We start from the raw sequence: 14,410 nt of genomic DNA, 5'->3' as shown, positions 1-14,410 counted from the left end.
GACTCTGATAAATTTGTAACCCAAAAAATAAGTGAACAGTTGCTTCTTAAACACCACCAGATCTTCTGCTTTTATCCAGTTATTGATTTTCAGAAATTACTGCAATTTAAATTGTTCTGCTGCTATCTACAGATCTTTGATTGTAGACATCCTGAGTATGTCTGAACAATTGCTCAGAATGAAGTGTTATTTTCTGCAAGGAAAAAAAAGACCTCTTTACCTCTCCCCTCGGTATTCCCAAGCTTATGCTTTCCACAGCTGTGTTCTTCTTACTGAAACCTCCGTAACACTTCCTGAGGTTGTACAGAAGGAGGACATCATTACCAGTTCTTCCACCAAAGAGTCGCTGTCGCTCCATTTCTACATCAACATCTTCTGAAGGACTGACCATGCTGTTAATTGAACATTGACCCCTAAAATAGAAGATGATAACAAATGATACATGGCAAATTGGACATTGCTGTACTCCGGATAAGTCTATTTCCCTCGTTGCAATCCCTTAAAGCTTGGTGATCAAATCTCAGCAGAATCCAAGGGAAACAGTAACTACTTGTATTTTTTCTGCAGTTTCCACTAATTCAGGTACACCATGTTATCAGAAGTATTTATCTTCAGGTGTTCAAAGGAATCCACCATTTTCTTTCTTTAAAAATTAATTCAGTGTCCACTATGGCAGAATACAAATGGTAACACACCTTGGTTTCTGGAGGAGATCCCAATGAAGAAAAAGGCGTAAAAGAAGAAGTAGCGTTCCCTGCAGGGCCATTTCCACAAAAATCCAGCCCAGGAAATTCATCTCAAAGGGGCTCACATATGAATCTATTCCAAAGTTGCTGGTCAGGTCAAACTTGATCTGATTGTATGAAAGTTCTATTAAACCCTGGCCTAAGCAGAATTGTGGGAATATGATGAACGCCCATTTGAGGATATTGTAGATGTTCTGAAAACTCTGTATTAAGATTTGGGGGAGGGGAGAGGTGGGAAGGAAAAAAATTAGTTTTCTCCAACAGCATATTAAGCACACTTACAAAGCTGGATACAGCATTCAAATCTCACTCAAGGTGAACTGATTTCAGAAGAGCATATTGTGAACTATTTTGGGGCAGGGTTCCTCTCTTACTGTATTTTAGAGTGCCTAGGGCCATGGGATTCTAATTTCAGTTGAGGTTCACAGACAGTAACAAAACACATGTGGCCACGATCATTCTATTTTCTTAAAATTTTAATATTTGAATGCTATTAATTCTAAATCACCAACTTAAACCCAGGTCAACACCAAAATTGCCTCTAAACTTGAGTGACGTAATCCAGATTTGACTTCAAACATGAAATTTTTGACCTGGTACATGCACAGATATTCATACACATTCTGGATCTCCTCTCTGTCAAGTTTCTTAATTACCGCTATGACTAATAAAAATTACATACATGGAGTCAGAATGCATATTACTATTCATACAGTGCATTACAGATCTTAGGAATATGCAGCTTAACTCTTATGTCAGTATTATACAAACACATTTTACAATGCATATAATCTATTCAATGGACCAGAACAGCTCCCATTATGTGCCAATTACAACTTAATGGTCTGGAAAATGTCAAGGTTTCAATTAACGCTGTTTTTCTGTTATTACAGCGCAATTTTTTTTTTTTTATAAACAAGTTAAAATTCAAGACGGTAGCAAGCAATAAAGTATACACTAGGACAGAAAAATCATGGATGTTTAAAACACATAAGTTTTTCTGCTGGAAAAAATCTTGTCTGTGCATATGTATAAACATACATACATCTATGTACAAGAACATATACATGCATATGTGTGTGCATACATCTCACTTATGAGTAACATAACGCAAAGGTTTTATACTGACCTGCGCTTTGGAAATTATAGCTAACAAACGAGGTAAGAGAGTCACCAGCATGGCACACAGGCCAAACACAAAATTTAAGGAGATGTAAGAAATAAAAGCTACGTCTGAACTTGAGAAGAATCTGGATACAAGATACATCCACGGTAAAGTTGCATATCTGAAAGTTTAAAGAAACAAAATTACCACAAATAAGTTATATTTTGGCTTCACCAAAAAAAAAAAAAAAGGCAGTTGTTATACTAGAAAAAAAAAATAGTTACTCCTTATTTTTAAGATATGCAAACAACTCTTTTGACTAACTGAGAAAAAAGGACAAATTTGCTTTATGTTTTCTTTATCAAATTACCTTATGATTCCATAGATGTACACAGAGCTACTGCCATGTGATGGACAGATATGATCCATTTTTGCATATATCAACTGCATATATTTACTTTCACTGTTCCAGAAAGCTCACAACCCTGATTTCTGAATGATTGCAAAACCATGCACCTTAACCAGACTCTTACACAGAGATAGAATTAAAACCAAATATTTGAAGCTTAAATCATAGATGCTGAGCAATCAGCTTTTCTTAGAGGTTTTCATAGAAAGAAAAAAGAACAAAAAAGGAAGGAGAGAGTGAGCAAAGAGAGAGAGAAGAAAAAAGAAGAAAACAAAAAAAAAAGAAGAAAACAAAAAATGGAAAAAAAAAGAAGAAAAAAGCACTAATCCTTGAACCGGAACTAATATTTGTGCCAGTGATATCTGAGAACTGAAATTTGCCAGAGATCATGTTAGCATTGTTATTACCTACACCAGGTTATCAGTAGAGTAGTAGCCATCAAAAATGAGTGCATAGTTACTTCATAGCGCAATGATGATAAGACAGCACGTCCATGGTTACATCATTTTCAGTGCAAATCTTTATAGCAGGACGGAAAGCACCCTCCATTCTGGCAAGTCAAATGACGCCTACCCAAAATGGAGCGGTCATATTTTTTATAAAGAGTAAGATATGTCTAGCAAGACTAAAAAAATGTCCAGGCAATTTAATGAGCATGAATGTCATGTAAAGGAAATTCATTTTCCATTCAACATAGTGCAAGACATATCTACCAAACAAATAGTATATAGACTGCAGGAGCATAGGTATAAGCATACACCATTGCATGATGATAAGTATATATGGAGTATATATATATATAATTGTATATATAAATACTTCTTACAGAGTATTAATATACGTATATATAATTCTTTTAATAGTGAGCTCAATGCAAGAGCAACTAGCTGGCCAAAAATCTGTGAATTCATTCTTCACTGCATTAAACAGTAGTTTAGGTTATGAGCCATAAAAGTCCCTTTTAAATTCAACATTGTGTACTTTACAGATGAACTTTTTTCATCTAAGAATGCCAAAATCCTTTACCTTAATAAACAAACTTTCAAATCCTGCTGTGAAGTAATAGTGATTTTACCCTCCGTTTACAGGAAGGTAAAGGTTAAATGACTTAATGTTTGGGTGTCAGACGAAGACTGTAAGTATTCAAGATCACACTATACTTTTCAGTGTCCTGTTGCCAGTCTTAATCACACAATCTTTTCTTTCTTTCATGCACATACCAAAATCACTGTTCCAAGTTTTGCTCTGAATTACGGTACCGTAAATACAAGACAAGTTCATCCTTGGAAGCAGCTCAGGAAAGAGACATGATTTAGAGTGCTGTTATTCTGCTGTAAATGAAAGCAAAATTTGATTTGTTTGCTTATAGCTGCTAAGAAATGAGTAAGACTTTCGGAATACTAAAGTTGTATGATGTTCAAACACAGCCTTTAAAGTAGCTGCCAGTCACGCTTACATTTCTATCCTAACTCTTTCTTTTCCTTCAGCTTCAGCTCCAGCTGTAATTTGTTACTTTGTAAGTATCAAAGATAGAGCATTTTGGACAAAAGTGCTTAAGCAGTTGCACTATAAAACACTTCTGCTACCAGCTAAAAGAGGAAAAAATGCAGTTTAGTTAAGAGATCATTATATTTTTAAAGGAAATCAGTTTTAAAGTAGCACACTAGGAAATTGTTGATTATTCTTTCAAGCACATCCCCTTCTGGCACATAGCTTAACTTTTTCATATAACTGGGCTATTTTTATCTTTATTCTAAGTCAGAAATGCCTCACAAGTGTACCCTGAAGAGAAAAATAATATTTTAAAAGAAAAATTGCATTATGGAATGCAGATAAATCAGAATTACATGCACAGTACTGGGGAAGGTTAAAAGGACCACAATAGGCTTCATCACATTAACCGTGTAGTTAGGCAGAGGAATGGGTAGAGTAGGAAGAGTGGCAACTCTGAAATTTATCAGTGTCCCTGAGACATGTTAAACTTACTGACTGACAGTTATTGTGTCTTTAATACATGTTAAGACACACTGAATACATAGACCTTCTTCTTAAAAAACACTATAATATCTGTTATGTCAGCCAAAGATGAAGAGTACAGGAGGGATTATACTGAGATGATTAAGCCGCATCTGCAGTCAACAAAAAACTTTTTAGAAGACAGTCTAGCTTTTCAGTCAATGCTTGTTTCTTCTGGAAAACCCAAACTTTAACTCAACATTTTGGTTAAAGCAATACCAGCATAACTCTTAGCACCTGGGATTTAGTAGTACACTGTGGGCAGGACCAAAGCCTATAGCACACCATGGAAAACATGTCATGACTTCAGCAGACATACAAGTAGGTACTGTATGGTTCATTTGCTGCTTGACTAAGATCTCTATAGATGGCTATTCTTATGCTAGGGTCACAGCAATGGGATTACAAGAAGAATTCAACAGTTGTAAAGGCAATTAAAAAAAAACAGGGATGAGATTTAGTAGTGTAAAGCCTTTGCACTAAGACTGATAAGAATTTCTGCCTTTAACTTGAAGGAATCAATCAGTAGTATAGCAGAAGGAAGGAGGAGGAAGACGAGAGTGTTATAGAGAAGGAGAAAAGTATGAATTTTGGATGTTTCATCTGAGTTATTTAAAAGATCCTGGCATCATGACCTCTAGAATATTACATACTAGTCTGGCCACTCATGCTCAGGAAAGATGAGCTCAAATTGGAGTTATAGGGAAAAATGATAAATAGAATTATCCAGGGAATGGGAAGGCCTTTTTACAAGAGAGGACTTGGCTTGTTTGGGCATGCAAAAGATGTTTGATGAGGGAGAATTATGAAGTATGGCCCCAAATAAACTTAGTCTGGAATTTCAAAGACTACATCCAGCTATGGAGATACCGAAACAGTTTTCCAAAAAAGGAGTTGCTGGAGGCATGAGATCTTGAAAACAGTTTCAAGATAAAATACAGTAAGGGTTTTTTTTAAGTGTTTATCTGAGACTATTCCTGGAATGGAACATGTCCTGATCTTGCAGAAGGTCCTTTCTGCTTTCCTTCTCTGTGATTCTCTCATGGACCAGTTATACTTCATTATCTAAACATCTGTTTCATAAGATATGCATTCCCCCTTGAAAGATAGCAACAATTAATTGCTTGAAATAAGGAAGAAACTTCTTCTCAGAATGCTTATCCTGTAACTATTCATCTCCAGCATTTCTCACATCACCTGGGACTGCATGTAAGAAGAGTTAAAGGAACAGAATAGACAGACCATTAGTTTGATTGAGCCCAGGGCTCAACAGCCTTATTTCTATAGAGAAATCAATCCTGTTTAATGAGCTATTTTAACTTTTTTAAACTGTTTTTTCACGTGAAACTAAGCAAGAGGATGATATGGGAGGACTTTCCTCTCTCACAGTACTGTTTGGAGACAAATCTCCAACCAGCCCAGTACTCCACATTGGACAGAGTTCTCATTGGAAATATAAATTCCTGGAGCTATGTAAAATTACAGAATTACAGAAAATGGGTAGAACTGTAATAAAAGACAGCCACTTCTTACCTTCTTGATGATATTCTGCACAGCTAAGCACTGAAATTCTGACCTGACTATGTTGCTATTCCCTCATTTTCTGGAAGATAACATACAATTTCTAACAGCAAATGATTGTTATACAGGCTGAGTATTTTCTGAAACATTTCCAGTCCTTTTTTTTTTCTTTTTTTTTTTTTTTTAAATGCATGAGCAAATCTCCCTCCACCTTCCATATGGAACTTTCAAACTCGTGTTTCAGCCTGTTTTCTCACTATCTTTTGTTGAATCATAATCATTTACAAAGAGAGAAAATCATGCATCCAGCAGCAGGTGCAAACCAAGTCTAAAGATTTCTGTTTTGTTTCTTACAAGCTATAATTCCATAGTAGCATTTCCAATCACATACCCAAAGAGTATCAGCAGGAGAACAGTGGCTGCCAAGTTCTTTCGGAAAGTGAAGGCTGATAGCTGGAAGGCACTAATAACACCAACACACAGGGTGACTGGAACCATGTAAACCAGCTAGAAACAGAAGAAAAAAGGCATTTAGCAGGTGAGCATCTTTTACTGGTCTTACTAATTAGCATAGAAAGGCTCTACAAATTAATTTTTCCATATTTGCAACATAATTACACTATAAATTCAGAAGAATTAGGCAGAAGAGCTCTGAGATTTCATAGTCTACACTTGCTGTGAAACTGCCCCTCTTACACATATACAGATGAAACAGCCTGACAAAATAAAATCTGACTACAGAATATTCCCCTTAATTCCATTTCTATTGACCTTTCCGATACATCCATTTAACAAGATAGCTCTTCCAGATAATGAGTCCGTATGGGACTATTGCTCCAAAACATCAAATTATACTGTGAATACAGAGTCTTGGATTCAGAAATAGCAGTTTCACTGATTGGTGTTTCAGTCATAGGAGAATAGTAAGGATACAATTTTAGAAGAGACTTTAATGAAGGACCATGTGTGCTGATGAAGCAAATGACAACTTTTAATGGGAACAGACATAATATTTAGAAGAGTTACAGCCATTAGGCAACAGGGAAAGCAGTTTCTCTGTTTAGTCTCTTCACATAATGGTAACCAAATACTTAAGGGGGGAGGATGTGATTGGTACAGGGGATTCATATCCAAGTATTCAAGAGAGACAGATTCTGCTTGTAACTAGCAATGGCAAGATGTGAAAATCTGTACTCAGTTCCATTCTCAGTGTCTGCCTGCTCTGTGCATTAAAGCTGAGCTCGTTAGGGCAGTGACTGCCTCTATTTCTGCTTATATAATATTTAACCTTATCCTAACATAACTGAGATTCTGAGATGCAACTGCAATAGAGGCAACAAATCAAGGTCTAGCTAAATATTCGGTGTAGAACAACCACCTTACAGTTCAAATTGGACTTCCATACTGAAGTACAATGCAAACCTGTTCAAAATTAAACCAGAGGGCATCACTTCTTTGCCAATGGGAAGACAGACATTTTTTTAAGAGAAGGGCGATGGAGTGAAATGTAGACAAATGTAATGTTCTTATCTTGTTCACAGTGTACCTTAGTCAGTGCCATATACAAATATCATACCATACCACTCCACAGATTTAGGTTTCGGTTATCCTGGAGCTGTTTAAAAAATATGGTAGAGAAGTCACAAAACATCTGAGTCCCAGTATGTTTCAACAGACTTGGGACTTTTTTATAGAAATAAATAAATAACTTTAAACATTAAATTCTATTAGAAATCTTACCTGAAAGCATGGTGTGTTATAAAAGTTGGACATGCACAAATAAAATAACTTTAATTTTGCCCTTCTAGTGACACAAGCTTAATCTGAACAAAACGTCTCTCTTTCTTTGTCATGAAATTTTCTTAGCACTTACATATTTTCGATTTGTTGAACATAGTAAAGAATACCATTCACATGTATAAATACAGTAAGAACAGCCTGATTCTCATGACAGCAATTTCATAAATCAAATACTTCTGCAGGTCTAGTAAAGATTATGCTACCAATAATACAGGACACAGCCTGTAATACTTCAAATATGTAGAGGGATTTCAAATTTGACAGTTCATATATTCATGTATTCAGTGTCCTTAAATGATCTGCAGCACAATTAGCATTTAAAGCAGTGTCTGTTCTTTCCCAGATCATGATTGATCATGCAGTACTGTGCTGAATTTGTGAGAACATTTTGAAAGGAAGGGATTGGCAGAAAATAATGTGTTGACTTTGCTGCACAAGGAGAAACTGAATGATGAAGGACTGAGTTTTTAACCAAGCCCTCTTATCTGACACAACAGAAAAAGGAATACAAAGATTGACTGGCCAAGTAAATAACGTTTGGAGAAATGGGCTCTTACTTCAAGCTTGCTCAAGTGTGAAAATCCTGATTTCAAGCATGGACGGGTGAAGCTCTAATGTTTCAGATTTAGAATAGTCTGAATGAGAACAGAGGGTGTTCCAAAAATCTCTGTTCCTGACCAGGCTAGTTCATGTTCCTGTTGCCTATGCTAGATCCCAGCTCTTCCTTCCATGACCCAGTGTGTTAAGCAAGGTGCAGAAAGTTTATGTGGGGCTCAATTTACACAATGTCAATTCATGTGGGGCCAGGAATCTTTTACTTTTGAATAATCCACGTGACTCCAAGTGTTCACTATTGCCTCTGAAATCAATCTCCCAATCCAAAACACCTTCTTTGAGAAGTGAACTATCAACGCACAGCACCCTACTTCTTTAAAAACAGTAATTCAATCCCTTTCCCAGAAGTAGATGACCTAATCTCAAATTCCTGCCAAACACTCAACTAATACTGTAGCAAGCCTCATCACAAGTGAATTATGAAAAAGCCTTTCAGTAAGGGACATATGTGTATGCCTTATATATTTACACACACACACGCACACAGAGATGTATATACCCACATATATAACAGACCAATTTTTAATTTTAGTTTTTAAAGAGTCACCTTTGAAAAAGATATTTGAAGATAGTTTGTGGAATTCACGCTTAAATGAAATCCAAACGAGATACATTACACAGCTGATGAAAAATCAGCAACTGGGGACTAGCAGTGACTTCAGAAAGTTAATTCTATTTCACCGTCTTTGCTTATTGGCCTAAACAGAAATCAACTTCTCACTCTTGAAGAAGGTAAGCAAAAATTCTGTCCTGGTTTCGGCAGGGATAGAGTTAATTTCCTTCCTAGTAGCTGGTAGAGTGCTGTGGTTTGGATTTAGGGTGAGAACAATGTTGATAACACACTGATGTTTTAGTTGTTGCTGAGCAGTGTTTACACTAGTCAAGGACTTTTCAGCTTCCCATGCTCTACCGACTGAGAAGGCTGGAGGTGCACAAGAAGCCGGGAGGGGGCACAGCCAGGACAGCTGACCCCAACTGGCCCAAGGGATACACGTGATGGAGCCCTGCTTTCCTGGGGATGGCTGAACACCTGCCTGCCAATGGGAAGTAGTGAATGAATTCCTTGTTTTGCTTTGCTTGTGTGCGTGCCTTTTGCTTTAGCTATTAAACTGTCTTTATCTCAACCCACGAGTTTTCTCACTTTTACCCTTCCGATTCTCTCCCCCATCCCACTGGGGGGGAGTGAGCGAGCGGCTGCGTGGTGCTTAGTTACCAGCTGAGGTTAAACCACAACAAATTCCTATTTCATTTAACTATGTTGGCCTAAATCCGACATGCCAAAGTCAGGTCTCAGTGGCATTCCTGTCTTTACATTTGATTAAAAGGGTAACATTTAGAGTGGCATTCCTGTCTTTACATTTGATTAAGAGGGTAAGATTTAGGGAAAAATAATAACTTCTGTGATATTTTCAAAAGAAGAGAAGATATTCAGATTTGTTAATGAACTGCATGCAGACAATACTATTTGCAATACTAACAATAGTAGAAATTACTTTGTATGAGAAAAATAAATGTTCAGGACAGAGACTTCACCCATTTCTGATCTACGTCATTCTGTGCATGTGAATTCATAAATAATATTTTCTACTATCTTTCCAGAAATAAAAGGTACCAGTCATGAGTATCTCTCATATTACCTACCAACAGACAACATAATTATGCCTTTAAAGCAGCTGTCTATTATCTTCAGGCTTCTCCAATAATCTGAAGGTTTTTGTCAGTGGCAACTCAAAGCACAGAAACTCCTGCTATGAACTGCTGTGTGGAAGATTCTCTCTGTCTAGGTTGATTAGCCAGCTTCTTTTTATTTGTAAAATAGTGTAGGTACCTAAACCTGACATATGCTTTACCTTACAATTCAACTTTGGAAAATGAAGAACACAATCCCTGCCTTAAATAATTTTATCTGACAGTATTAAAGTAAGAATGGTGTCCCAATGCTTGTTAACATGATAGCCAAGAGCTGTTGCTCTGCACAGTTCAAATCTTATTCACCTGTCTTGTGACCATATCTCCTTTTGCTCATTTATGACAAACTAGTTAAAAATTTACACCTGAACACATGCTGCCCCACATGATACATACCATATCATAGCAGAAGTTAGCAAGCCAGTAAGTTTTGTAACCCAGGCCTGTGATGTGCTGCAAACGTTTTGTGCCAGATACTCTGTCTTTCACTACAGCACTTCCAATGGATGCAGTAAGGATAGAGAAACCCAGCATGATACACAGTGCTACTCCACACTGACGAACATTCTCCATTCTAGGGTACAAAACAAAATGGCATAATGAAAACACAATGGGGGAAAAAACCTCACCAAACCCAAACATTTTCAAGGCCAACTTCTTACCAAAACAACACTAAACATTAGGACCTCAATCCTGTTTGTAAACACCATGTTTGTACACTGTCAACATCTAATTAGAGAACAAGAGCAAGATGATGTGTTAAGTTACAAAACTATACATGAGTTATAGAACACAGCGTGTGTTTAAAGTCTGAACAGTAAAGTGAAGCTTTTGCAAATATTTCCCCCTCCACAGAAGACTAACCTTCAGAAACTTGAACACTCTGTAACGCGCAGTCAGTGTAAATTCAGTATTTTTCTCTACAAAATAATGCAACCACATATGATATAAACAGTAGACTTGACATATAAACATCAGACTACAGAAAATGCTTCACTCAGTGGAACTGAATTGCATCTATCAAGTCACAACATCTATTGCACGCAACATACGCACTTATTGAATTAACGGTTTCAATTGTCTGCTCATTGCAGCTGTTACATATTTTAAAAGTTTGCTCACATTTTGTCCTCATCCAGCAAGGCTCCTCCATATGGTTGGCTGTAGAGTGTGATCCCTGTGAAAATAAAGATAAATTATGAAATAGTAAATGCTACATCAGGACTTCAAGTTCTAGAGTACACTGTTGACCACTTATTACACAAGATAAATTAAAAGGCTAAATAATTAATAAGCAACAGAAAGAGGTCAACCACCAAGCTGCCAAATCAAATACTGTCTCCTGTTGAGTGATTTCCAGAGTCTGGATCCACCAAATTCTAATGAATAAACATAAATGATAGCAGCTTTTCTGCATTCTGAACTGCAGAAATGGGTTCAACAACATTGTATATTGCTGCAGGATCTACAACACAGAAGAGACCAAATAAAAAACCTAAAGTAGAATTTGTTCATATACCTAATCTTCTGGAGTAAGGTAGGTTGTTATTGAAATTAGTATTTTATCATTACTAAAAACATTTTTAGATTGCTGATGTTTTGCAGAGAAAAAATGCAAAAAATCACAAAAAAAAGGCACACCTCAAATTGAAACTGTAGAGCTTTAATTTAAAAAGATACCTAGTTTGGGAGACCAAGAAAAATCCTCAGTAGGCAATGCATTCTTAGGCTTATTTTGGTTTTTGGTACAACCAGCCTGTAACAATCTAGCAAACTGAGCTTCGGAACTGGAACGTAGTTTATGGACAAAAACTGTGGCTTTTTGCTTTTTTTCTTTTCAAGCAAAAGAAGAAAAATGGGGGTGAGGGGGAGTGTACAAAACTTTGTCAGTGCAAAAGTTGCTGTCCAACTCATCTTGATGCTGTTCCTGACTTATTTCTGCATGTGTACCTGACAGGTGTGCCAGCTGTAACGTAATACCAACCGGAAATTCTTGCAGTGAGATCAAACCAGCACTATCTGATTAGAGTATCTAAAATAAGTCCATCCTAACAGCAATTATAATCTTCCCAGTATCTTTGGCAAAGAAATAAATTGTTGGTAGCCTTAGATGGACTCTGCAGGGTGCCACTTAATTGAACACACTTTGTCATATTTTGTTAGAGTCCAGCTGTATAAAGATAAAAATTGTCTTCATCCCAGTAACAGGTGCAATCTGACCAAGTATATCTATACATTTATTTTTGCCCCTTTAATTTTTCATTCCTCGTCTTCAAGCCAAAGCAATCTAAACATCACTAAGTCACTGTGGGGCAAAAAGCCGAACAACAGAGGATGATGATTAACTCGCACACAAAACTAGTACAAGGTAAAGATTTTTCAAATACAGTTGAAAGCTGTACACTGAAGCCCAATGGTAGTTAACAAATCAAAAGAACATTCAGGCCAATAAGGTTTTGATTCATCACTAGTAGATACGTGTGCTATTTACAGAAGTCTTTCATGTCATTTGCCTACAGGGACTGTTTAAAGTTTTCCTTTGTTTTTCTTTCACACCGTTAATTTTTTAAACAATAGCTGCTATTTGTTCTGAAGCAAAACCCGGCATATCAAAAAAAACTATCCAAGTGTTAGCCAAAATTCCATTTATGTAAAGGAAAAGTAGCACGACAGAAAAAAGTTTCATTCCCAGAAATTTTTTCTAAGCTTTTCCAATGGTTGAATAAAGGTGTGCGTATTAGAAGAAAGAATATCTTTACTTCAGATATATATAGGATTCCTATTGAATTAGAAATTAGCAGCCAAAAATAGAATTAAACCAGATTTTTACCATACAGACAAACTGAAACCAATGTGAAATTATTTTCAGATCTGGTTAGGAAAAAAAGAAAAAAAAAATCTGATTTTCAGACAATCTAATTAAAATGGAGAAAAGCTTTTGGAAAATGGAATCCTGATAATTTCAGAAGCACTAAAACAAGAAGTTAACAACATGAAACGTGCCTCTTGTATTCACTAGTGCTCAGCTAAATTGGAAAAGAGCAGAAATAGGTCTTCCAGGCCTCCTCTTTTATGGCCATGAGCCAAGTTCTAGTTATGGAGGGTCTTCCCACAATTGTCAAGGTCTTGCCTTCATGATTAAGAATTTGAATGCTCTAACCAAGCTGTCCTCCCCCAAGCTTCAGATGACAGAAATCCTACAATAAAATTGCTCCAGCTCAAGGGGTAACATTTTTAGAGATTGCAAATCATAAAATACTGCCCATGATCAGAAAATGCCAAGACTTGGAGACCTATAGGTCCTACTGATTCACATCCCTTTTCCCAGAATTGTGAGACAGGTAAACCTGTCATGTGGACAGTGGTAGAGAATTATTGCCCATAAAGTGTCCAGAACTGGGGCAGTTTGCCAGGAATTCAAGAAGGTTCTCCACTATATTCCATGAATTAATCCAGGCTGATCTGAATCGTATCCCATTGCTCTACTGCTACCAATTAGCCGTTGTATTCAGTGAGAATAATATGCACAAGCAAAAACAGAGCTATGAATTCATGCTTGTCCAATTTCCTGTGCAAATGTATTCATGCTCATAAACATAGGTTTGCCCACTTGTACATTTTGAGAACCTAGTCAACAAATTTTATAGAAGATCATCTGCACTGCTGAAACCTTTCAAAAAGACCCACAGAGAATTAATGAAACATGCAAAACATAATAAAGACAAAAATGCCATAAATTTTTTTTACAAGGAATAACTTCTGCTCAGGAATATTTAATGTGTCTTTAAATAATCCTGCTCCTGAAATCACCGTGGCCTGTCCCTACCAAGTGCACAGATCCCAAGAAGAAACTAACAAAACTTTCAGATTACGGCATTGTTATTAAACAAAAGTCTACAGCAGTTGACCTGGGTTCCATACACAGAAATACACTGCTATAACTCTCTAGTACAGAATAAACAGACACTATGAAAAAGAGATAATTGCTGGGGGAAATAAAGATACCATGACATTAAATAGCATAATGCTCCTTGCTATCTTGTATCATACAATACTGATCAAAAAGCAAATTGCAATGAATTAATTTCCTTCAATGGAAGAGTCCCAAAAAGTAATTGCTCTTCTTAAAAGTAGCAACCATTTTCTATAGTCAATTTCCATTCAAACCATGTAGATGAAACAAAGGATTGCGTTTTTGAAAATTTACACACACAACTGAGATTAAATTTCCCAGGGTTGCTGAATTACAATTAACCAAAGTATGACCATGTGTCCTGGTTTCAGCAGGGATAGAGTTAATTTTCTTCCTAGTAGCTGGCACAGTGCTGTGTTTTGGATTTAGGATGAGAACAAAGTTGATAACGCACCGATGTTTTAGTTGTTGCTAGGTAATGCTTACACTAGCCAAGGACTTTTTAGTTTCCCATGCTCTACCGACTGAGAAGGCTGGAGGTGTACAAGAAGCTGGGAGGGGGCACAGACAAACTGGCCAAAGGGACATTCCATACC

At 36.7% G+C, this 14,410-nt stretch overlaps 1 protein-coding gene across 1 annotated transcript in view; it reads right to left on the bottom strand.

Moving 5' to 3' along the window:
* Positions 1-14,410, bottom strand: part of ABCA13 (ATP binding cassette subfamily A member 13) — a 207,588-nt gene that overhangs the window by 43,006 nt on the left and 150,172 nt on the right. Inside the window, exons 48-53 of the mRNA XM_019471904.1 lie at positions 11,024-11,078; positions 10,298-10,475; positions 6,189-6,304; positions 1,876-2,032; positions 696-949; positions 221-413 (exon numbers count right to left, since the gene is read on the bottom strand). Of these exons, the coding sequence (XP_019327449.1) occupies positions 221-413; positions 696-949; positions 1,876-2,032; positions 6,189-6,304; positions 10,298-10,475; positions 11,024-11,078 (953 nt within the window). The remainder of the gene's footprint in view (positions 1-220; positions 414-695; positions 950-1,875; positions 2,033-6,188; positions 6,305-10,297; positions 10,476-11,023; positions 11,079-14,410) is intronic.

Source organism: Aptenodytes forsteri, unplaced genomic scaffold (genome assembly GCF_000699145.1).
Source record: "Aptenodytes forsteri isolate BGI_AS27 unplaced genomic scaffold, ASM69914v1 Scaffold194, whole genome shotgun sequence".
Taxonomy (NCBI): Eukaryota; Metazoa; Chordata; class Aves; order Sphenisciformes; family Spheniscidae; genus Aptenodytes; species Aptenodytes forsteri.
This window is presented reverse-complemented; position numbering and strand designations above follow the sequence as displayed.